At 40.8% G+C, this 24,572-nt stretch overlaps 1 protein-coding gene across 1 annotated transcript in view; it reads right to left on the bottom strand.

Moving 5' to 3' along the window:
* Positions 1–20,106, bottom strand: part of thop1 (thimet oligopeptidase 1) — a 74,377-nt gene extending 54,271 nt beyond the window's left edge. The window contains exons 1-6 of the mRNA XM_067230674.1: positions 20,033–20,106; positions 18,747–18,953; positions 17,852–18,000; positions 14,072–14,176; positions 13,862–13,964; positions 884–1,044 (exon numbers count right to left, since the gene is read on the bottom strand). Of these exons, the coding sequence (XP_067086775.1) occupies positions 884–1,044; positions 13,862–13,964; positions 14,072–14,176; positions 17,852–18,000; positions 18,747–18,953; positions 20,033–20,045 (738 nt within the window). The 5' untranslated portion in view covers positions 20,046–20,106. The remainder of the gene's footprint in view (positions 1–883; positions 1,045–13,861; positions 13,965–14,071; positions 14,177–17,851; positions 18,001–18,746; positions 18,954–20,032) is intronic.
* Between the last annotated feature and the right edge of the window lie 4,466 nt (positions 20,107–24,572).

Raw genomic sequence — 24,572 nt, 5'->3', positions numbered from 1 at the left:
AATATGCTAAATTAATTTATGTTATTATTATACGCTTTACAAAACATATTAGAATTTTACGATTACAATTACTGTTCCCGCTATGTCATGACATAAGACATGTGCTTGGCAGTCAACACACAAACGCCCATGTGAAGCTAATGCACTTCATAGAATTCACTTACATTTGTATATATATATATGTATAAACTAAAAATATTTTGCTAGACATATCTTATCTTATTATCTTAAACCATGTGAAATGCTCCGGCAGTTGTCGGCCAAGGTCATTTCTCAGTTTTTTACAGATGATGAAAGTGCAGATTGTAAGCTTTCAAATAATGTTTTGTTGAAGTAGATACGCATATCTGAATGTTGGTAAACCTGGAATGCTCTAGCAGAGAAATCCCCCTTGAAAGATTATAGACCTTTTCACGCCTTCAGACAGGATTTGCGGCTAGTAAAGTACAGAATACCGACAACAGCTCATTTTCACCACAGCGTGTCACAAATGTCTGAGTGCGCAAATAAACCAAAACATGAGCAAAATAGCCTTAAATTAGCTTTCACTGTGTGATTTTGAACATAAAAAAATACTGGGTGATAAAACACACATACATATCTAGGAAAAGTCAAGAAAGCAGGGTCCTGGAATTTGATCGAGTGCGAAAATAAAATAATATTCTCTCTTCACTGGGGTCAAATGACCCCAGCTTCTAGTGTTAACCATGTAGGGGGAACAAAAACTATTTTCTTTGTGTTTGTTGTGCATGTTTCAATAAAAACCCAAACTAAAGTTTAGCGTTCAAAATACCTGTTTTAGTCAATAAAATACAAAACAAAAAGCCAACCCAAACTAAGGGCCCTAATACTTTTTGTGAATTTTGCCTCTAACCCACCTCACCTCTTTGCAGCGAGAGTTGAAGGCCTCTTCCAACTTTTTGCGGGTCTCTGGAACAAAGCACTTCTTCATGGTGGGAAAGTAGTGGGGGTACTTCAGGGTGATCTTCAGCTTGTCCTCTACGTCCTTCTCCAACGAGCTCAGGAAATCCTCAGGGAGACCACCTTAAATTATACAGTAGATTACATAAATTGTTTTAATGTAGCATGGAGCTTGAGCTATTTTGGGACACTTACTAAATTAACACTAGAAGCGCCAATCCATTTCCCCTACTTATAACGCTTATAACTTATAAATTGACCCACATGTCAACAGTCAGGGACATTGTTACTGACATGTAATGATCGCTAGATGGTGGTTGTTGCACGGGTCAAAGGCTTGTACAAGGCTTGTACTTCAACAAAAAAATCTCCAGAGGAAGTTAATGGGTCAATTTGACCCCTACCGGCGCTATAAGGTTTTTCCTACATATAGCGCAGGTGTCAAATGACCCGAGTCTTGAGACAGGGACGATGTTACTGACACATATTGTCGCTAGATGGCGCTTCTTGCACCGAGCAAAGGCACAGTTGGAAAATGAACGTTCCTTTGTCAATCTGTCATTTATGTCTGTGTTGTTAGTCAGTGATTATTTCATTAGAGCGTTTGTTGTTTAGCCCTTCAATCATTCAGTAAAATCTAATTTATCATAAAGGATGTTACACAAGTTGCAGGTTAGACTGCAGTTAGTTTATGAATGCGTAGCCCGATATTATCAACATTTTGTCAGCTGACAATCACTTCGATGTCTCCAGTCAAAAGTAGTGTAGCGACCCGGCAAAGGGAGTTTTGGGTTAGCGGGTCAGCTTGTCAGTAGCAGGACTAAATGTAGGCTACAGACACATTTTATTTTTTTGGTCCGGACCAAGAGATCCAAGACTCAAGAGAAACGAACTACGAGTGTGAACACAACAGTCATAAGCTCCACCAGCGATGAGCAAAAGCCCAATTAGAAACTAGCATAGAGTTTTTGCACCATTTTGTGTTGATGTAAACACACAAGCCACAGTCCAATTTATTGTTCAGGGAGCAAACATTTGAGGGCTGGATACACGGGAGAGCAAGCAGAGATCGTAGCTTCTAGCTTAGAAGTTCCAAACTAATACACTTCTCTCATTTTTGCAATACTTGGACTGTGCGCTGTAAATAAATAAACCCCCCCCCCGCCCCCCCCCCCCCCCTGGTCTGACATGACCAAATCATACTATACAGTTATTCGCCTGTCTCTGTTGAATATTACAGAACATAAAAAGGTGCTTAAGTCAGCCAAGGTCATTCCTCAGTTTTAAATGCAGATCGTAATCTTTCAAATGATTTGTCATACATTGAAATAAAAAATCTGAATGTTGGTAAACCTGGAATGCTCTAGCAGAGAAATCCCACTTGAAAGATTGTAAACAGTTTCACACCTTCACACAGGGTGTGATTGTTTTTGTGTTGGAAGCGCAGAGCACCGGTCATTTTAATGCAGTGAATAGTAAAAATTAATATACCTTTGCACTCAATCAAAATCCAGGATCCGGCTTTCTTGACTTATCCTAGATGTGTCTGTGTTTTATCACCCAGAGGATACTTTTTTTTAAACTTTTTTGTATTAAATCACACCGGGATTTTCCCATTTTCCTCCTGTTTTTATTAAATTGCTGCTGGATGCGCATTTGGCCATTTTGTCCCTGCCTTTCAAGGCTGCGATTCGGTTTTCTATCAGATGTCACAAGGGATCCCTTGCAAAAGTATGTAATTCAGACGGTCATAACATAAATAATATGTATATGTACAGCATGTATTTGCTTCACTACATAGCCATTTGAGTAGACAGGTAAGCGCAATTCTTATGTTATAACATTTGCCTCTACAATAATTGTAATGGTAAAATGAAGTACATTTTGGAAAGCGGATACAAAAATAAATGCATTTCTGAAATAGAGATATTAATGAGTCAAGTGAGTTACTACATATGAGTAAATTAGTTTTCTACAACATCTTAGAAAGCTAAAGGAAATGTAAGCTTATTCTTGAGGTGGTGAAAGAGCTGTGTAAGCATTGAAATGCTTGGAATCTTGAAGGTAACTTGACTTGAGTGGACTATACATTAAAAGGGGTCATTGATTGCAAAACCGATTTTACCTTGTCATAGTTGAATAATGACAGTTCGGTGGGTAAAATGGACATACAGTGAACCTCAAAGTCCATTGACACCTCTTTCCTATCAAAATCTCAGAACTTGAAACTGCAGCTGTAAAACAATCGGTTTCGAAAAATATCCCTTGTCAAGCCCTATCATTTACATACAGACCAGCCCGCTGGTGTTCTGGCCCAGGATCTCAAACACTAGTTTAGCTGCGCGCTGCTCTGTGTACTTCCACGCGAACAACAAAGGAGAGAGTTTGAAAGTTTTTAAAGTATATTGAAAATGGACCATCGTAAATGCAGTGTTCCAGGCTGTACTGGGAATGCTGACACTTTTCAGAGTCTTCCTAAGGAACCAAACACTCGACGGGCAGGGCTGATGTTTTTCTATGAGAAGATCCCTGTGAAGTTCGACACTCATTTATTCATTTGCTCGAACCATTTCACCAAAGACAGTTTTGAATGAAAACCTTGGACAATTTAAAGAAGGATTTGCTAAGCCGCTGTTGCTGTTTGCTTACCGACAAAATCATACTACAGTTTGCGGTTGTGATGAACATAAGGTCGGAACGCACCTCTTTTCAGGAACAGCTTCATAGCAAATCCTACTTTACATTGTCTCAGATTTTCAAAACAGTCCTTGGTGAAATGGTTCGAGCAAATGTGTAATTGAGGGTCGAACTGCACACGGATCTTCTACGCTACGGTATAGACAAACATCAGCCATGCCCGTCGAGTCAATGTTAGCTAGACTCTAGCTCATTTGCATTTTATTAACGCTGATTTGCAAGAAATGCAAGAACAGCTAGATAGCGAAAACACCTAGAATGTAGGCATGTAAACTAGTTTAGCTTGCTAATGCAAGAGCATAGGTAGAATGTGTGATGATTTAGCTTAGTTTATTGGCAATGGGACTAACACGTTATTTCATGTTCCTGACTGTTTCATTCGAATAAATAACCCATGTCATGTAAATCTACAATTCACGATGCATGTTTGTCCAGATCTTTGTCAGGTTATTTTTCATTTTGTTTTTCAGCAAGATATCTAGCTAACTGAAGCTGAGTTGAATCACGATATAGTTTGGTTGCTAAACTGTAACGTTACCCACCTAAAGGCCGATATATGCTTCTCCGTTTTCCAAAAAACGGACACATGGGAACGCCCTCCTCTATGGGGAACGCCCTCTCTCCGAGGCCGGAGAGCTCGACGTGCACCTCCTGAATTTTCTAACTATCCGTCGTAATTTCGGATAGTTACGGAGACCCCCTTGGCTGGGATTGGTCAGTATTAAGAACCACTTGCGTCGGGGGCGGGGCGGGGTTGCCGTGATCAACAGGACAAACAGAATCCTTTGACCACCATTGCTGCAAGTTTGCACAATTCATATTTCAGCTAAACAGTACATGTAAATCAGCATCTGAATTAAAAAGTGACAAGAAATGGGCAGTGTAGTTGCTGAAAAGAGTATTTTATTGATGAAACGGCTAATTTGTAAATTTGCTCCGACTTCTCGATAACCTAGGTAAATAAACACTCGACGACGACTTGCACACAAAGACGGTTTCTCTAAGGTCGTTTGACAAAAAAACGTTGCGCCACCTACTCTTCTGGCAGTGAATTGTTTTCAGCACCCACAGCCTACGGAGAACCATAAACGCAGTCTATCCATCCGTATCCGTCCGTATACTTAAGCCCGCCCATCCGTAAACGGAGTCGGAGAAGCATATTGCGGCCTTAAGTCGTTCCCGTTTGCTTCGACAACAGAAGGGGAAACAACTAATGTTATCATTTCAAAGGATATCTAGTCAATCTGTTGAAAACAGTGTTGTGTAGACACAATAGATTTATTTGCACGTTTTTATTTCAAGTCTCCACCTTCGATGTTTCAGTGAGTGTTGTTGGCCGTGTTGCGTTTTTGTTCCGCAGCTTCACTCGTTGAAAACCAACCAATCAGCACGCAGCTCATCTATATATTCATGAGCATACCATAAAAGGAGAAAACCTAGCGTTTATTCCTGGGACAATTTCACAGGAAGCACAAGGGGGCATGGAACAGCACCCGGGCCATTTTCAGCCCAAACAATGTTACATACCCTATTCGAAGACCTTAAGGAACAGTGTGAAATACCCCCAAAAGGGACATCTCAATCCTGGTCCTTATGCCCCCCTAGCCTGCATGTTTTAAATATTTCCCTGCTCCAACACACCTGATTCAAATGAATGGGTCGTTATCAGGCTTCGGTTGAGCTTGATAATGACCTATTTATTTGAATCCGTTAGTGTAGAAGGTTAGTGTCCTGGCCAAGCAGTACCTCGTAGCAACCTCAGATCCTTTGTGTGGTGGCGCACCGTATCCTATAGGATTCTGGTTCCAAGTTAATATCCAAGTTAATATGCAATATTTTTTCCATGCGTGTCTTTCGTTTTTATCAAGGATAGCCTACCCAATGTGTTTAATTTCGTCCAATGTATTTTTTACTTTTTATTTCACATAATAATAGGCTAAGCGTTATTCCACCAAGTTTAAGAGCCTACGTCTGAAGACGCAGCGTTTTCTCAAGTTCATTGTCTTTTCGTCAATAAATTTATATTTCATTTGTTTTCTTTATTTAACCCTTATTTAATCTAGTTTAACAGTCACAATTATTGACAGAATGTGTTGTGGTTCATGTGTTTACTGTATGCTTTGCTTCATGTCAGGCTAACTAGCCTAGATAACAGAACCGCATTAATAAAAATAGATTATCCGGATATTCGAAAATAATTTCAGATACTATTCGAATAGTGAAATCATGTCAAATCCCCATCCCTAGTGCTTAACTGAGATGACTAGCCTAAAATAATAACGCAGGCTACTTATCGTACAGTGCAATATACTGTTTGTGTCTGCAACAAACAAAAAAATGACACTCAATAATAATAATATTAATAACAATAAACTAATATATAAACGACCGTCCAAACAAGAGAATGCTCCTTAAGAACTAGGCTTTTTCTGTTGTAATTGGGATACATTAGCTGTTACACAGGGACAAAATATAGAATTAGTATGTACATCTAACTAACAATTGAGCAATAAAATCTCTGAAAACAATACATTACTTTGAAACCTGTATTTGGAAATTAACTAACAAACAACTATAAATGTACCTTATGCTGATGGTAAGTAGACAATAAACTATAAACTAACACATGCAATGTTAAATCACATACTATCAGCTCAAGCTAGCAACAGAAGAAAACATCATGATTTTGCACAAGCGCGCTAAAGGGGAAACGGGATCTGAATTCTCCAAAACTGTTTGCAAACTCTGGCAACTTTAATTTCCCTCTGTGCAATGGTTGTTCATAGAAAATATATGTACCATAATGTCTCTTTTTTGAGGGTGAGAACAGAAACACAATGTAGCTGAGTCTTTAGGGTTGCAAAACCGAGACGTTCTAAATAGAGGTTAATAGTAAAACCAGTTAATTGCTGCATCCCTACTTCCAAACAGCCTGAAAGATGTAATCACGATTAACCAGGTCAAAGTAATAACAATTAATCCTGTGCACAATGCAATGCCCGAGATTACCTTATTTATTCTATTTAGTCTGTGGATTACCTAACTCAAACATTACCTATCCAAGCTTTAAAGGTCCCATAGCATGTAAATGTCACTTTATGAGGTTATTTAACATTAATACAAGTTCTCCTAGCCTGCCTTTGGTCCCCCAGCGGCTATACATTTTGATAAGTGTAAACCAAGCCCTGGGTATTCTTCTCCGCCTTTGAGAAAAGCTCAAATGGTCCGATCTGGAATTTTCCACTTACGTTGTCATAAGGGGAAAGGTTACCTCCCATTTCTCTGCTTTGCCAGCCCAGAGAATTTGGCCCACCAATGAGAAAATGAGCTATGACTGTGCAAGCCGATATTGTTTTTTCCTCGAGAGACATCATGGCTTGCAAATGACCAAAGCATGGCAGTTAGCCCCACCTCTCTCCTCCTCATAGCATTTAAAGCTACAGACACAAAAACGGAAAGTCCTAAGTAGTGTTGCTTTCGTCAACAAAAATTACGACTAAATATCGTCGTCAACAAACCTTTATAACTAGGGATGGGGATCGATAACCGGTTCTGTAAGGACCCGGTTCCAAATTTCTCAAAACCCGAAGATCAATAAGGTCCGAGCTTATCGATACCGCTATCGAGACTAGGTAGGCTAATATAATGTAACTTATGTCTCGAGAGATAAGTCATGTCACTTAAATTAAATCACTGGTGCACAAACATGCATCGATTGTCTAATAAAATTACTAAATTCAATTGAATGGCCTGCCAACCGCCTTTAAACTAAAAGAAGAAGAATTGAATTGGCTCACGCCCTACTTCATTTCTCATTTTGTTGCTAGCTACGATGGCTGAACGTACTAAGCGGTCAAAGGCTTGGCTACATTTTAATAAAACCAAAGATAAGGACAAAGCGACATGTAACATACGTTCGAAGATAATTTATTGTAAGGGGGGGGTGGGGGAACACTACTCCTCAATGTTGTGCATCAGCTAAAAGTAAAATGCATTCGACTGTCTTCGAGAAGCAAGGGTGCCAACTCCAGCTGCCGGACAATCCTCCTCCTCCACCCAAGGTATGCATGGTGAGCGCAGTCAGCGCACCACAACTTCATAGCAAGTATCCATCGTTGACAATAATAAGCCTCAATAATAAGAGCCAGGGCTCTACAGTGCAACTTTTTCACTCGCATATGCCCCTAAAATTTGATGCGTGCGCAAACAGGATTTTTTTTATTTTATTTAAGTAGTAAAGACTAGCCTCCCCCGCCCCGCTGCTGATCATTCAAAACATAGTCACCGGGAGCATGGCTCTGTGGGCTGCTTTAAACATCTTGTTAAACAATAACAGAGATAGAACAAAATAGGGATGAGATAAGGAAAGTTTGGGTTTGGTTAGCTGGTCATTTAGCTATATCAGGTGCCTTTTGTTGAAACGTGTTAAACTTTTCATAGTCTTGAACAATGATGGCTTGTCAATGTCACTTTTTGTCAACCAACCAATCACAGTCATTTATACTAGTTACTCATCCAGGTTGTGGTAGTACATCTGTAGTGGACAATTGTAGATTTAGCCAGAGCCAGGATCCATTGTGCCAATATGTGCTCCTTTTATCCAGCGTCCTCCTGAGAGCAACACATTCCCCTTGTTCTATTTGACATCTGTTTTACTTAAGTTATTGTTATAAATGTTGTTCAGTAATCATGTTTACATAAAGTGTGGTGTTGGTTGTGTGGGTGCTGCTATATGTTTAACATTTGCCAAATTCATTCATTTAAATGGTGGTTAGCTCAAGCTCACCCCAGAAAAGTAATCGATAGTGGTATCGGATCGTTAAGCAGTCTCGAAAATGGTATCGATATCGATGAAAAGATTACGATCCCCATCCCCTATTTATAATGTGATGAAAACGAGATGAGACGAGACGCAACGTAAATGCTGGTCATGTGACGATGACTATAATTAAATGTATAATGCAATATTGTTGACGAATAAAAACGAGACAAAATGTTATGTTATTTCGTCTCGTTTAGTCGCGTTATTATTATTAGCCAACTCATGAGGCTGTGGTTAATGTGTCTCATTTTAACGTTAGCTTTATACGTTAGCCACTGGCGCTGAAAACGACTGAGTGAGACAAACGTGTGTGACTAGCGTGTGTGTGTTTGTGAGAAAGTGTAAAGTGGGTTAACATGTGTGACTAGTGTGTGTACTTATGAGGGTGTAAAGTGGGTTCTTAGTTCCTACCTGACTGACTGCATGTGTAGCCTACTAAGTATCCCTTGTTGGCCAAATACTGTAGCTAGTTTTGTCATTCACATAGCAATCACACTGAACTGAATTTGGCATCAACAACATGACTTTGAATACATTTACATTTAGTCATTTAGCAGACGCTCTTATCCAGAGCGACTTACAGTAAATACAGGGACATTCCCCCGAGGCAAGTAGGGTGAAGTGCCTTGCCCAAGGACACAACATCATTTGGCACGGCCGGGAATCAAACTGGCAACCTTCAGATTACTAGCCCGATTCCCTAACCACTCAGCCACCTGACTCCCTTTCTAGTACCTAGAATACCTTATTCTAGACATACATTTAAACAAATGGTTTTGGCATTAACATGCCTCCCGAGACTACTGCTTAGACTACTTCTGTTTTGATTAAAAAGAGACTAAAATACAATTTTCATTGACTTAAACTAGACTAAAATGTCATCAGTTTTCGTCAACTAAAACGGTCATGGATAAGTCTGACTAAAATAAGACTAAAATGCTCAGACTTTTAGTCGACCGCCCCTCTCCTCCTCATTAGCATTTAAAGCTACAGACACAGAAACAGCGCGTCTTGAGGAAAGCTCATTGTGGGACTGCTCGTAGTGGCTGTAATTATGCACCAAGGCTTAATTTCGGGAAAGAGACTTCAGATACAGTATTATGGGACCACTAAGGCCTATATAAAAGCATCCAAAAACAGCATGTCATGGGACCTTAACATAAAGGAAAAGTGCAGTAGAGGCTCATCAGGGGAGGCTCATCATCGTCCTCCTCAGTGAAATTTGGAAGAAAAGAAAATGGTGAAACTATATTAAATATATTAATATGTCACCGGAAAATGTATAAAAAATACACAGTATTGAACTGAAGGTCTACGGTAACTCAACAGCATTCTCTGTGATAGAACTATGGTTCATCCATAGGACAGCTAGCCTCCAACCTCCTCTGGTGGGCCGAACCATAGATATATATAAAGACTAGATGTCTAAAGGCCGATTTATACTTCTGCGTTTTTACAGAGATGGAGACAGGGAACGCCCTCTCCGTGCCCTCTCCGAGCCCCTCGGAGAGCTCTACGTGCACCTCCTGATTTTCCTGACTATCCGTCCGTCCGTCATTTTACGGATACCCCTTGGCCGTGATTGGTCCGTATTAAGAACCGCTTGCGTCAGGGGCGGGGTTGCCGTGACCAACAAGTTAACAAAATCCTTTGACCGCCATTGTTGTAAGTTTTTACAATTCATATTTCAGCTAAACAGTACATGTAAATCAGCATCTGAATTAAAATGTGACGAGAAATGGGCAGTGTAGTTGCTGAAAATGTGCTTATTTTATTGATGAAACGGACAATTTGTAAATTTGCTATAACTTTTCGATAACCTAGTTAGCATCGCAGTGCAGCGCCAACTGCTCTTCTGGCAGTGAATTGTTTTCAGGACCCACAGCCTTCGGAGTACTATAAATTCAACCAATCCGTCCGACTCCGTGCGTGCGTCTGTCCGTAACGGAGTCGGAGAAGTATAATTCGGCCTTTAGGAGGAATCCTAATGAAACACTGTTGTTGTTTTTACTGTTTATTACTTCTATAGTCTTTTCCTATTTGACCTACACCAACATCTAAAATATTTATATAAATATTTACAGAATATCCTTATTCTTCTGATAACCAGTAGCAGCTAATCAAAATATATTTTACTGCTTTTTACAATTGGAGAAAATGAATAGTGAGCAGAATTAAGTTCAAGTTATCGTTGATGCGGCCCTCCAACACAGTTCAGGTTTCTCATGTGGCCCCTTGTAAAAATGAATTGTGGACCCCTGAGTTACGGAGCAGGGCCATGGAGCTAACCCATGGAGCTAGAATTATGATGCTAGGGAGAGTGTGGCAAGATGATTTAGCCAAGGCTAAAGGGCAAGAAGGCCAAATTACAGGTGTTGGCCATCTGAAGGGCATGCGACAGCAAGGTGGGACCCGCTATAAGACTTTGAGCCATGAAATGTTAGGTCTCAGTTCAGGGAAGCGCTTTTAAACAGTAGCACTTTCTATTTTGAAATGTTTTATTTTGCTTAAAATGTTTTAGTTTGGCAGCTCAGTGAAGCACTTAAAATATATATTTTTTTTATATACAGTATGATTGTGCTTCCAATAAAAAATATATTTACCTACACCTTATTCTTGTTTAAGATCATTTACATAATATATATGTGGAGTCAGGTGGCTGAGTGGTGAGGGAGTCGGGCTTGTAATCAGAAGGTCGCTGGTTCGATTCCCGGCCGTGTCAAAATGACGTTGTGTCCTTGGTCAAGGCACTTCACCCTACTTGCCTCGGGGGAATGTCCCAGTACTTACTGTAAGTCGCTCTGGATAAGAGCGTCTCCTAAATGACTAAATGTAAATATATGAATGTATATGGAGCGCAGGGATGGAAATAAAATTTTAAAACAGCATGATAAAAGCGTGAGAGTGGGAAACGTCATATCGATTCCTTTTTATGTCTTGACATGTGAAGAAATTGACAATAAAGCTACTTGAAACTTTAACTGTGCTTCAGACTCTCTGCATAGCCTTGAGGTTTTTTGCGTCAGGTACATTTTTATACAGTATAGGCGATGCAGAAAACATTGGCAAAGCCGCAGCATGCATTGCTGTAAGAAAAGTGTACTTGGCGCTTAACCAGCTGATGAATCAATTCATCATATTCCCTGCCATGTCCCAGTCAATGAAAAAGTCAATGAAAGAGGGATTTACACATAGGCCTACATGCATACACATACATAGTACATGATATAAGCGCTTTCAGTACATATATCCTCATAAGTGTCTATTTTCGCTAGCAAGATCTAAAATGATGTATCATGACAGTTTGTATGATTTGGTCATTTATTATCACACTAGCATTTAATTATCACGGCAAACAATTACACTGCACTAAACTGTAAGTGTAAATGTAAAGTGAAAATAACAAAACCAGTCAGTATGATTACTTGAGCGAATATCATTCACGTCTTACTAAAACAGCGGCCACACGACAGGGAATGAGGAAACAGTTTCCTTTACTAAAAAATACAATGCGGGTCACGTGAAAAAAACGTAGAAAGACCGAGTCGGGAAATGAACGAATCGTTCCCTCTAGCGGTTCCTCTAGCTACCACTACAGAGCCTATGCAGGTCACGTGAAAAATGATCCAAAGACTCGTACCCGAAGACCGAGTCGGGAAATGAACGAATCATTTCTGTTTACTTGGACGAGCCTATGCAACAGTCCCGATGCACGGCCACGAGAAAATGAACGAATCACTCTTTGAGAGGACTCGTTACTCCCGAGTCCTTGTAAGGATTCGTTCAAAATGAACGAATCGTTCATGAACGACACATCACTAATGGCGGTTTTTGACTTAGCCATAATATGCTTATTGTCTTCGTAGAGACTCATTATATTAGTTTGCTCGGATGGCGAGAATATCACCGCTCTCTCTTTCGTCTTTTCCGCCATCATACCGTTAGAAAATCACGGTTTTGGTGATCGACCTTTCCTGCCTTTTGAAGTAGGACGTGCACGTGCAATTTCCCCAGTTTAGCCTGATTGAAATTAACCACATGATTTGGATGCAGATTAGCCGTTGACGAACCGATATTTGCTGTTCTCAATCAGCTTGCTAATGTTAACGGGCTAAAGGGACAATTGATTAACTTAGCTTCAACCCTTACGACGAAAGGGGCCCAGTGCAACCAAGGCAACAAGTTAGTCTGGAGCCCTGTGATGTAACAATAAAAAATTAAAATAAATCATACCATTTTGAAGATTACGTAAACTGCAAATGTTTAGCTACTCCTCGACAGGTCTGCAAACGCCTTTGTAAACCGAGATTTGTTAAAACGTTTGTTAACCGAGACCGCAGGTCGAAGTTTACAAACAAATCGAGGCGACAAAGCGTTTGCTGACCTGTCGAGGAGTAAACATTTGGTTTCTTATATACTACAACAATACGTGGGAAGATTTACATTTACATTTAGTCATTTAGCAGACGCTCTTATCCAGAGCGACTTACAGTAAGTACAGGGACATTCCCCCGAGGCAAGTAGGGTGAAGTGCCTTGCCCAAGGACACAACGTCAGTTTGCATGACCGGGAATCGAACTGGCAACCTTCGGATTACTAGCCCGACTCCCTCACCGCTCAGCCAACTGACTCCCAAACTGATCCCAAATCAAACACGTCGAATCTGGAGCAGACGCCATGTTGTCAGAGCAATCAGCTGCACTTGCACTGGTGACGTCACTACATCTCCAAGGCAACATATCAACAACATCAATTCGTCTTCTGTCTGCTTCAGATACTTCTTTAAAACGGGAAGCGATTGCGGGGCGTTTGCGGACCTGTGCAAAAACCATTTGGTTGTTTTAGTTTTGTTTTTTTTGCAATCTAGGCTACTTTGTTGCTGAGCAGATGCCACATTGTTAAGGTCAATGGCTACATCTCCAAGGCAACCGCTTGTTGCTAGGTCCGTAAAAACGATTATTTACCTCTGCGAACTTTCAGGAGGTATATAAACGGATTTATTAACTTTTGAGAACGTCTTCTAGACCAATAGGAACAGCTTATTGGTCCAATTATTATACTAGTATATAAGAAACCAAGTTATATACTCTATATAAAATAATACTGAAATTAAGCAGAGAATGTCTGTAAATGATCTACTGCTTAACTTTTCCTAGAACTGTCATATGCACTGCGGCACTTGAAGGGGATGAATCCAAAAAAGAAAAACACTCAATTTCCATTCCATTTGCTGCAACTGTTTTCAACACTGCACCAAATGACACAATTTGGATGAAAACATATGATCGTGGATCAAATTATTAATTATGTTATTCTTTACAATAAAGTTTTCTGTTAAAGTTGACTGTTGCCTACAAGGTAAAGAAATCAACTAAGACACTTTCATAACCCACCTCAGGAAAGTTTGGCTTTTACACTCACCTAACTCTTCTCTGGTGAAAGCCAAGCTAGTGGTGTCCTCATTTAGATGCTTGTTGAAGTCAATACATAGGTTGCTCAGTTTTTTCTTGATATTCTTGATCATCTGTTACAAAGAATCAAAATAAGTTTATGAATTTACGTTTTGAAAGGGTTAGAACATTGGATGTGAACTACTCTTGCCATTGCCAGACAGAAAATGTGTATATTTACATTTTGTGTCTCCTTGGGCAGATGGAGACCATTCCTTTTGCCAAGTTTGATAAGTCTCTCCATATACCTCTTAGATTCAGGGTTCAGGGAGTCCACATCAAGCTTCTGAAAATGGAGAAAGTGTTTATGAGAACACCCGATATACATTATAAAGTTCTGAGTTAGCACACTTTAACATAGGGCAGGATTATATTTTTTTTGCCATAAATACACTTAAATAAACGTCATTTATACACATCCCTTAAAAGGCAACATGAAAATATTATTTGAATATGGCAACATGATACCATCGTTGATGAAATCACTTGGGTCAAAGTTAGTAAGCTTGTTGACATAGTTCTAACAACAAGGTCAACCCCGCCCTTTCTCTCGGTTTAATATTTCTTTCCAAACTCTGTACCCCACAAACACACACACACACACACGTGGACGATTATAGCACAAGGGCCATCTTCACAAAACATTTTGTCTTACCACTAAAGGTTTTCCTAAATATCAGTAAAAGTTCTTATATATTAAACTGAGAGACTGTTCAAACGCTTGCCTATATTCCCAGGAAAAAAAGGAATTCTGAGGTGCTTCAGTGGCCCCTTTTAATGCCATCCTTGCACACCCTGAAAAGTTTAGTAATTGCCTAAAGTTTGTAGACCTACAATAATCAAATTTGATCAAATTAATTTTGTACATGCGCTCTTTAAAACAATTTAATAAACTACAGTGCCAGTTCAAATTTGAGATACCTACTCATTTTAGGGCATCTTTATTTTTAAAATGTTCTACTTTGTATAGTGACAATGAAGAGATCTAAACATGGACATTACATGGATTCTTTATAGTAAGGGTCAAACTAATATAAATATATTTTACATTTGTGATTATTGAGTGTAGCTATCCTTTTCCTGGATAACGGCTTTCTCAACTAGCTTTATGAGGTAGTCACCTGCAATGCTTTTCTAACAGTATGTTAAGTGCTTGTTCTGGGGATTGAACAACTTCATGTTGCAATGATTCACGATTCACTGTGCATTATCCACACACAGGTACTTACTAGTGAAATCAATAATTTAAAACAGAAAATATCGATTTAGAAATTATTTTATTGCTTCTGCTAAAAATGATATGGTTGGAAATGCAGAAATAAACCCTGTAGCCTTCTCAGCTAAATTACATTAAACTGAACATTTCTATTGATAAGGAGCTGAATTGGACTTCCTTGGGAATGTTGATGTTAATGTTTCTACCTCAATCATTCTGTTTGCTTCTTGCCGGGGGTTTCCAAAATCTAGGATCAGAACTGTGTCCATAGCAAAGGTATGTTATTCATAGCAGCAGTCTACTATTCCAAAATAACAGACCATTGAATGGCAAGATAAACCAATCACAATTGAGTCTTCAACAAAGCAATATAGTAATATACTCCCCAGTCCTATTGCAATATCTAAATATTTTAAACTCTCCCATGTGCCACCTGGCGGTTCTTTGGTCAACTTGCATTCATTCAGACAGGGAGGGGGAAATTCTGAATTAATTTGTGAGTCCGATGTTGACATTTCATGAGTAGAAATTAGGGCTGCACATTTCTTGCATTTTCCTAGTTGAACACGTTAACAATCAATAATCGATAAATCAATAAGGACAAAGGATACAAAATGCACGGCTTTTCAAAGTTGAAGTTGTATTTAAACAATAATTGGGGCACATTAACTACAATCTCAATTCCAAAAACGTTGGGACGCTGTGCAAAATGTAAATATAAACAGAATGCAATGATTTGAAAATCTCAGAAACTCATGTCATTCACAATAGATCATTGAAAACATCAAAAAAAAAATAACTTAGTAAATGTACCATTTTATGGAAAAAATAAAATTTTATGGTCGCAACACGTCTAAAAAAAGTTGGGACAATGAAAAATAAACAGTAAAAGGCTGGAAAAAGTAAGTGTTACTAACAAAAAAACAGCTGGAGGAACATTTGGTAATAACTAGGTTAATTGCCAACAGGTCGATAACATGATTGGGTATGTAAAGAGTATCTTAGAGAGGCAGCATCTCTCAGAAGTAAAGATGGGCAGAGGTTCACCAATCTGAGAAAACCTGCATCTACATATTGTGGAACCATTTCAGAATGATGTTCCTCAACGTCAAATTGTGAAGACTTTGAATATGTCACCATATACAGTGCATAAAGAAATAAAAAATCTGAGAATTTGGAGAAATCTCTATATAAGGGACAAGGGAGAACATTTATTCTGCATGCCTGTGATCTTCCGGCACTGCATAAAAAACAGGCATAACTCTCTAATGTAAATCATTGCATGGGCTCAGAAACACCTCCAGAACTCATTAACTGTGAACACAGTTTGCCGTGCCATCCACAAATGCAGGTTAAAGCTCTATCATGCAAAGAAGAAGCCATATGTGAACATGATCCCGAAACAAGTGGGAAAACTGTTCTGTGGTCAGACAAATTGAAATTTGAAATTATTTTTGGAATGCATGGACGCTGCGTCCTCTGGACTAAAGAGGAGAGGGACCATCCAGCTTGTTATCAGCGCTCAGTTCAAAAGCCTGCATTTCTGATGGTATGGGGGTGCATTAGTGTTTGTAGAATGGGCAACTTGCACAACTGGAAAGGCACCCTTAATACTGAAAGGTATATACAGGTTTTAGAGCAACATTTGCTTGCATCCAGGCAACATCTTTTTCAGGGAAGGCCTTGCATATTTCAGGAAGACAATGTTAACCCAATCCCTGCATCTGTCACAACTGCATGGCTTCGTAATAGAAGAGTCCGGGTGCTGAACTGGCCTGCCTGCAGTCCAGACCTTTCACCAGTTAAAAACATTAGGTGGAACATGTAACTGAAAATATGACAAAGACCCAGGACCATTGGCAGCAAGAATCCTGTATCAGACACAAAAGGGACAACATTCCTCTCCCACAACTCCAGCAACTGGTCTCCTCAGTACCCAGACATATACAGACTGTTGTTAAAAGAAGAGGGACAACTACACAGTGGTACCATGGGCTTGTCCCAACTTTGAGACCTGTTTCTGCCATCAAATTCTAAATTACTGTATTTTTTCCTTAAAATTGTACATTTCATCAGTTTAAACATTTGATATGTTTTCTATGTTCTATAGTGAATAACATATGGGTTTATGAGATTTGCAAATCATTGTATTCTGTTTTTTATTTTATTTTACACAACGTCCCAACTTTTTGGTAATTGGGGTTGTACAAGAACCATTCATAAAGCACAAACAATTTAAAATGAGCAGCCGGAGTTCCTTAGCTACTAGTAGTAGTGCTACTTTAGTAAGTAGTATCCTATACTATCCTCAGCCCTGTTTGTCACTGCCTGACTGAGCAAGCAGAAAGTGCGTTGCTGTACTTGCGCTGTTGTTTATTTGGTTGTCATGACTTTGCGAGTAATTGATGTCCTTTCACGGTTCCAGTTGCTCATCCTCGCAGGTGTATTGCAAAGTAAATTCCTTGTCGTTTAAACTACTTGGCTATTAAAACTGTATTCTGATTTGGTTAGATATGCTTAAGACTGTCTGCGTGTGTGCATGAAATTGAGAAAGTGGCACAATAAAGCCTAATAGAATGTTGGAATAGGATTTTTGGATTGCAGCTTCTCTGCAAAAATTTATGTATTAATCAATGTTACAAAATGCAGTCTTTGTAAATAGTTTCACACCCTGTAACTGGCATGCAGCTGTCATTTTCTCAGATCTGGGGAAGGGGCATTTGGGACAGATTCCACGACTCTCACCTCCAGGGCTACAATCCTCTTGTAGACATCCTCTCTCATGCTCATCTCTACATCAAACTCCGACAACTTCTTGTCAGCCTCAGTGCTGGCTGTGCGCACTTCCTTGCAGGAGGACACATGCTGAGGGAAATCCAGCATATTTCTCTGGACTAGAGGTAAACATCACATGCATTACTACTTAGATCACTTCAACTGAGATGCATCTATTATTATGGGTGACTAATTCTGTGAAAAACTGTGGTAAAAACTACACTGGTCCACACTTAGTTTGTAGAGGTACAAGGAATTGTATTTTGTGTCATTTAAATGAGTCTGTTACTATTCTGTTGATAAAAGGCTACAACCATGCAAGAGCTAACATACAACTCTGTCTATTTACTGGATTCAAAACAAAGCCAATGAACAGTAGGTTGTCAGATGGTTTAGCTAGCCTTTATGTAAAAAGTGCTGATTTGTCTATACAACTGCATACCTCTTTCCTGCCAACGCAGACGTTTTGCAACCATTGTTGTTTAATACCTCCAGTCAGTATTTGGATTTGTTGAAATTGAATCAGATGGATCAAATGAATGAAGGTTACAACATCTCCTGAGTGTTGTTGTGAAAGGTGTCCCAGTTCTTATCAAAGTGAATAGTAGAAGGATGACTTCTAACCATTTTTTTTTTTTTTTTACTTAGGACTAACTCTTATTAACACTTAGCTCTTACTAAATTGTTAGAAATAATGTATGAAAAGATGCAAATGCACTGGATTAAAGTGTTTGGTTTTCACCAATAACATAAAAAAAAACTGATAATGCATGCCCCTTGATGACTACAATACAATAATGGGAGAGCTGAAAATTAGGATTAGGGGCTCGACAATCAAATAGTAGTATGCTGAATTACCACTCACCTGTGTACTCCACCTCTACATCAGCAAGGGCTTTCAGTGTGTTCTCATACATCACGGAGGTCAATTCCAAAGACCCAACCGAATCATAAACCATCTTGGTCTTGGAAATCAGGTCATCAGAGAGCTGGTGGATCTGATCTGGGGTCAGGTCCCACCGTAGACGGTTGTTGGCACATACTTGTGCCGGACTACCAAATACTATTTTTCCTGTCAAATTTCATGAAAGAATTGCAATACTTTTACTTGGTTTACTTTCCAAGACAACCACGATCCATGTAGAAATGATCTGCATAAACTGTTTTAGGAAAACGTGGATAGCACCGAGTCCCGCATTACAAGATATATTCAATATTCTCCTTATTTAGGTCCCTTGTTGTATTTGTCTACAGTTTAAAAGTACCTTCACTCACTTCCTCCAGTATTGGAACAACATGCAGAGGCTATATTATGCAGGAAGATCAACATACAAACCATTTCTGCATTTCAATTTGGATGTAAGATATCCTACATTTTGGATTAGTGACTAAAACTCTGGTAGAAATTTAAAAATCAGTTTCATGAAAATACATGAAATGCTTATGTAAACGGTAAATGGACCCTGGTAAACGACTTCTAACTAGGTAATAACATTGTAATCAAGTCCAGTGTGGCACAATAGAAGCAGTGTGCTACATGCCGTTTTTGATAACGTGCGAGTTTGATCAACTACGTAAAATCCGCAATTCTCCTTTGGGAATGAAGTACTAGTCTACCTTCCTTCATAAATTACAATAATAGTGGCTAACAGGGATTTTAAAGTAGTTAATTCTCAGAATTACCAGAATTTAGGCAGCCATTTGAATAGAATTCGGCAATACAGTACCGGCTAAATTGGATGGATGAGATTACAGTAATTACTACTATTAACTAGCTAGCTCTAATGTTACTAGTAACGTTAGCTGGCGACGACAATAGAAAACGGAAACACTAATTAATTTGCTAAATGTTAGCAAGCTGTCTAACATGGACTCAATTGCTGACATTACATTTCGATCTGGTCTAATGAACTACCGTTAGCTAGCTCTACCTCGACAAGCTAGCTGCTGCTAGTAGTCAAAGTAAATAGCCTAGCGTCACTGCGGTTGTTTTAGCGGGCAGCTACTGTAGACTAGCTTGCATGTAGCGTAAAACATGGAAAATTACAGCTAGTAGCAAGCTAACGACACTTTTAACGGAGAGCTAGTTTTCCACTAAACTATTAATTATTTACTAGCATTCTGTTACATTACTTCAATTACAACGCTCACCTGTCGGTGCCATGTTTCAGGGTTGTGTCACAAAGTTCGAACAGATGTGAGGTCCAGGTTGTTGTTGCTCTAAATGGAATTTATTTCCGGTTCTTATTCTCAAGAATTTCAAAACAAAGGTCATGCGACTAATTTATGTTTTTGTTCAACGTAACCATGATAATATTTCCGAATATGGGAGCAAAACGCATGTACAAATAAAATAACGAAAATAAACAAGAGCACTCTTTAAGAAAACTATAGGCTAAAACTAAATCAGTAGGCTAACTATCACGTACCCCAGTATAAATCTGCAGTGCCCCAGTAAAATCTAATATTTGAGTTTTAACAATTTATTTTAATAGTGCATAGTACCCGTGATGCAGTAGGTGCTTAAGATGTCAGTGAAACACACAAATACAAATTACTTGAACTATAGATAGTGCATAGCCTGACGTTGTCATACTCATAATTCTAGTCAGAATATGAGTCTGATACTGCTCCGTTGGGCTGTGAGTATGGGGCGTGTTTCAACCGAACCCGGGAAAAAAATGCCTCTTCGCTCAATTGGATAGACCTACAACCAATCAGAGCAACGTAGTATGTTGTTTGTTGAAAACGAATTCAACCCAAGCGCTCTGGTGACATGGTTGATTATTTACATTTAACATTTATTCATTTAGCAGACGCTTTTATCCAAAGCGACTTCCAAGAGAGAGCTTTACAAAGTGCATCTGGTCACTGATAACAACAAGATAGCCCAAGCGGCGTAACAATGACTTGGCGGGCCCGAGTGCAGATCTCACCAACGGGCCCCTTACCGACCTATCGGCAGGCAAAATTATTGAGTGTTGAGCTTAGCGAGGTGCAGGGAAATGTACTTATGATGTACAATACACATTAAGGGTTGCTACAATATGTTTTAATGAAATAGCTTTAGCTATTTTCTGACTACATCCTGCACATAGTTTACAATATCTAACCTGGCTGCTGCCTTAGCCTATAGGCCAGGGGTGGAGAACGGCCCGCAAAATCATTTGGTCCGGCCCGCCGTGGCACTGCAGGAACCATATTATTAAGTGCATTATTCGTTGGCAGCAGCACTATTTTTTGCCACCCTTTCATCCTGCTCTTTGCGTTCGTGCCGCTTCCTGCAGCCACTTTTGTGTTTGAAGGGCATGGGGTAGCCTACAGGGGCGTAGCCACGTGGTGGCTACGTGGTGGCTATTCTCTGACCATTGGCCACCCTGCCGGCCCCCCCCAACCTCACAAAAAGGTTGGGGGGGGGGGCTTTTATTTATTTTATTTATTTTTTTAAACCTTCCTGGACAGAAACGGTATAAAGCTGAAATAAATGCATTAGTATTTTTTTTATAAAGTCGTCTTGTATTGGGATTTGTCACTTATGCTACAAGCCCCATATTCGCAACATGTTGGGCCACGCCCCCATCAACAGCGCAAGACACAAACCAACATACCTGCATTCTGACAGCGCTTCAATGGAGACTAGCAGCTAACCACTGGATACCGTTAGAAAACTGCTGCTCTGAGTGATGCGGTGTGTGAGTTTGAAAATAGTAGTTTTTGACAATCAAGTGCCACCCCAAATAAAAGACTGGCCAGAGCTGGCTCCCCCAGAAATAATGTCCTGGCTACGCCCCTGGTAGCCTACTTATCGCTTACTCAACACGCAACGCAATGCAACACAACACAACAGGATGGGAAACAATCGCAACATGTGTGGGTGGGCGGGCTATAGAATCTTTGACAACAATATTACCCAGATATCCTTGCTATTTTTCGATGGCAATATTACTTAATAAAAACAATTTAACCCTTGTGTTATCTTCGGGTCATTCTGACCCATCAGTCATTGTGACCCACCGTCGTATTGCGACAACTTTACCGCATACAAAAACAAAGTGAAGCATTTTCTTTAACCGTTGGGCTGTCTCAGACCCCCACATTGCGAAGGTTAAAAGAAAATTATTTTTATTTGTTTTTGTATTGGGTAAAATTGGGTAAACACAATGATGGTTCGTTATGAACCTTTGGGTCATGTGACCCGAAGGCAGCACGAGGGTTAAAACAGTTACCACTAACCAACAAGAGCAGCAAGGCTCTAAGCAAGAGTCATTGCGATCCTTGAGGAAACTAACATGGGGTCCAGCAAACCATTCCTAAGTACCGTTGTACTCCCAGAACAAGTGCGTCTTGAGCCTTTTCTTGAAGGTGGGGAGACAGTCATTGTCTCTGATGGATGTGGGGAGTTGGTTGGCTATTTGGCGGTCGAATTAGGGAGGCGTTCTTAGAATCATTTGTCCATGTAATCACGTAAGCTGTAGGCAAGTGCTACTAACACACATTTACATTTAGTCATTTAGCAGACGCTCTTATCCAGAGCGACTTACAGTAAGTACAGGGACATTCCCGCCGAAGCAAGTAGGGTGAAGTGCCTTGCCCAAGGACACAACATAATTTGGTTGGCATAGCCGGGAATTGAACTAGCAACCTTCTGATTACTATCCCGATTCCCTAACCACTCAGCCATCTGATTCCCTCCCCATCCCGTGGGGGTCAGGACAGTTGTCGTCTAGGGTCACGCAGCTATGGCTCGGGGATTTCAGTGCGCTGCAAGTTCTACAGCAGATATTTGCCAATATCGAGCAAAGTGAGTGTGAAGAGGAGGCCGAGGATGTGTCAGAAGAAGACGGGGAAGAGTGTGCAGAGAATGTGGCAGAAGAGGAGGAAGAGGAAGAAGAAGAAGACGGGCAAGAGTACGCGGAGCATGTGTCAGAAGAGGAAGACGGGCAAGAGTACGACACGGTCAACCACGACGATGACGCCGCCGCCGACCAAGCCCCTCAAATCGACAGAGATACTTTCGTGTCGAAAAATGGCAAAATGGAATGGTGTTCGATTGCGTATCGGAGGACCCACAGCTTACGCCGTTTCCCACGCTCACGACATTGTCTCCGCGTTCTTACTCTTTGTCACACCACAAATCGAAAGAGTAATCTTGGACGTGACAAATCGGGAAGGTTATCTGAAACGCAGAGAGGAGTGGAAAGCCATGGACGCCACTGACTTACATAGGGCTGCTAATCCTGGCAGGGGTGTACAAGTCCCGAGGCGAAGCGGCTGCCAGTCTATGGGACGCGCAAAGCGGCAGAGCGATTTTCCGCGCTACCATGCAGCTGAAACTCTTCTACACCTATTCGACGTCGATACGATTGGACGACTGTGGGACACGAGCGGCGAGACGCGCTGGGATATGTGGGTAGAGAGATTACCACGCCTCTACGACCCAGGACCCGAAGTGACCGTGGATGAACAACTGCTCGCGTTCAGAGGATGGTGTCCTTTCAAGCAGTACATGCCAAGCAAACCGGCGAAATACGGCATCAAGTCGTGGGTCGCGTGCGATGCAAAATCAAGCTACGCTTGGAAGATGGAAGTCTACACCGGGAAGCCGATGGACGGAGTCCCGGAGAAGAACCAGGGGATGCGCGTCGTGCTCGACGTGACAGAGGGCCTGAAGGATTGCAATATCAAGTGTGACAATTTCTTCACCTCTTACGAACTCGGACGAGAGCTCATGGCGACGAGAAACATGACCATGGTTGGCACCGTGCGAAAGAACAGGACCGAGCTCCCGTCCAAGCTGCTGACGACGAAGACGCGACGGGTGCTCTCGTCGCAGTTCGCCTTCACTCCCACCACCACTCTGGTTTCCTACCTCGCGAAGAAAAATAAGAACGGTTTACTCATGAGCACACGCCACACAGATGCTGAAATCAGTGACAGAAACGACGGCAAACCGACCATCGTCCTAGACTACAACCTCAACAAAGGAGGTGTCGACAATCTGGATAAGGTCATCACGGCCTACAGCTGTAAAAGGAAGGCGGCCCGCTGGCCCCTCGTCATCTTCAGCAACATCGTTGACGTCTCCTCCTACAACGCCTTTGTGATATGGAGAGAGGTCAACCCCAACTGGATGCCGCGTAAGCGCAACAAGAGGAGGTTTTTCCTCGAGCAGCTCGGAAGGGCCCTCGTGACTCCGCTGATCGAAAGAAGACGATGTCTGCCCTGCACGGGAGCTGCTGCCGCGGTTGTGAAAGATCTACGGATTGCCAGCTGTCGCGATCCACCTCCTCAACGGCAACCCGGAGAGGATGGCGCAGCAGCAGCAGCCGCCGCCTCCTCATCGGCAGGACCGACCTCGCCAGTCCCTGCCAGTAAGAGAATGTCAAGTCTGTCCGGTGAAGACATTTACATTTACATTTATTCATTTAGCAGACGCTTTTATCCAAAGCGACTTCCAAGAGAGAGCTTTACAAAGTGCATAGGTCACTGATCATAACAACAAGATAGCCAAAAAAACATCGCGAGTAGCCAAAACATGAAGCACACATTGTGAACAACCAAAGTAAGTGCCAAAGGGAAGAACCATAAGAGCATGTAGTTAAACAAGTCACAACCAAACAACATGAACAGCTATAAGTGCAAGTGTACCTGTGGAAAAAAGCAAGCAACAGTAATAAAACAATATATCACA

Source organism: Osmerus mordax, chromosome 27, assembly GCF_038355195.1.
Source record: "Osmerus mordax isolate fOsmMor3 chromosome 27, fOsmMor3.pri, whole genome shotgun sequence".
In the NCBI taxonomy this organism is placed as follows: domain Eukaryota; kingdom Metazoa; phylum Chordata; class Actinopteri; order Osmeriformes; family Osmeridae; genus Osmerus; species Osmerus mordax.
Note: the sequence above shows the minus strand (reverse complement) of the source record. Positions and strands in the feature narration are given on the sequence as shown.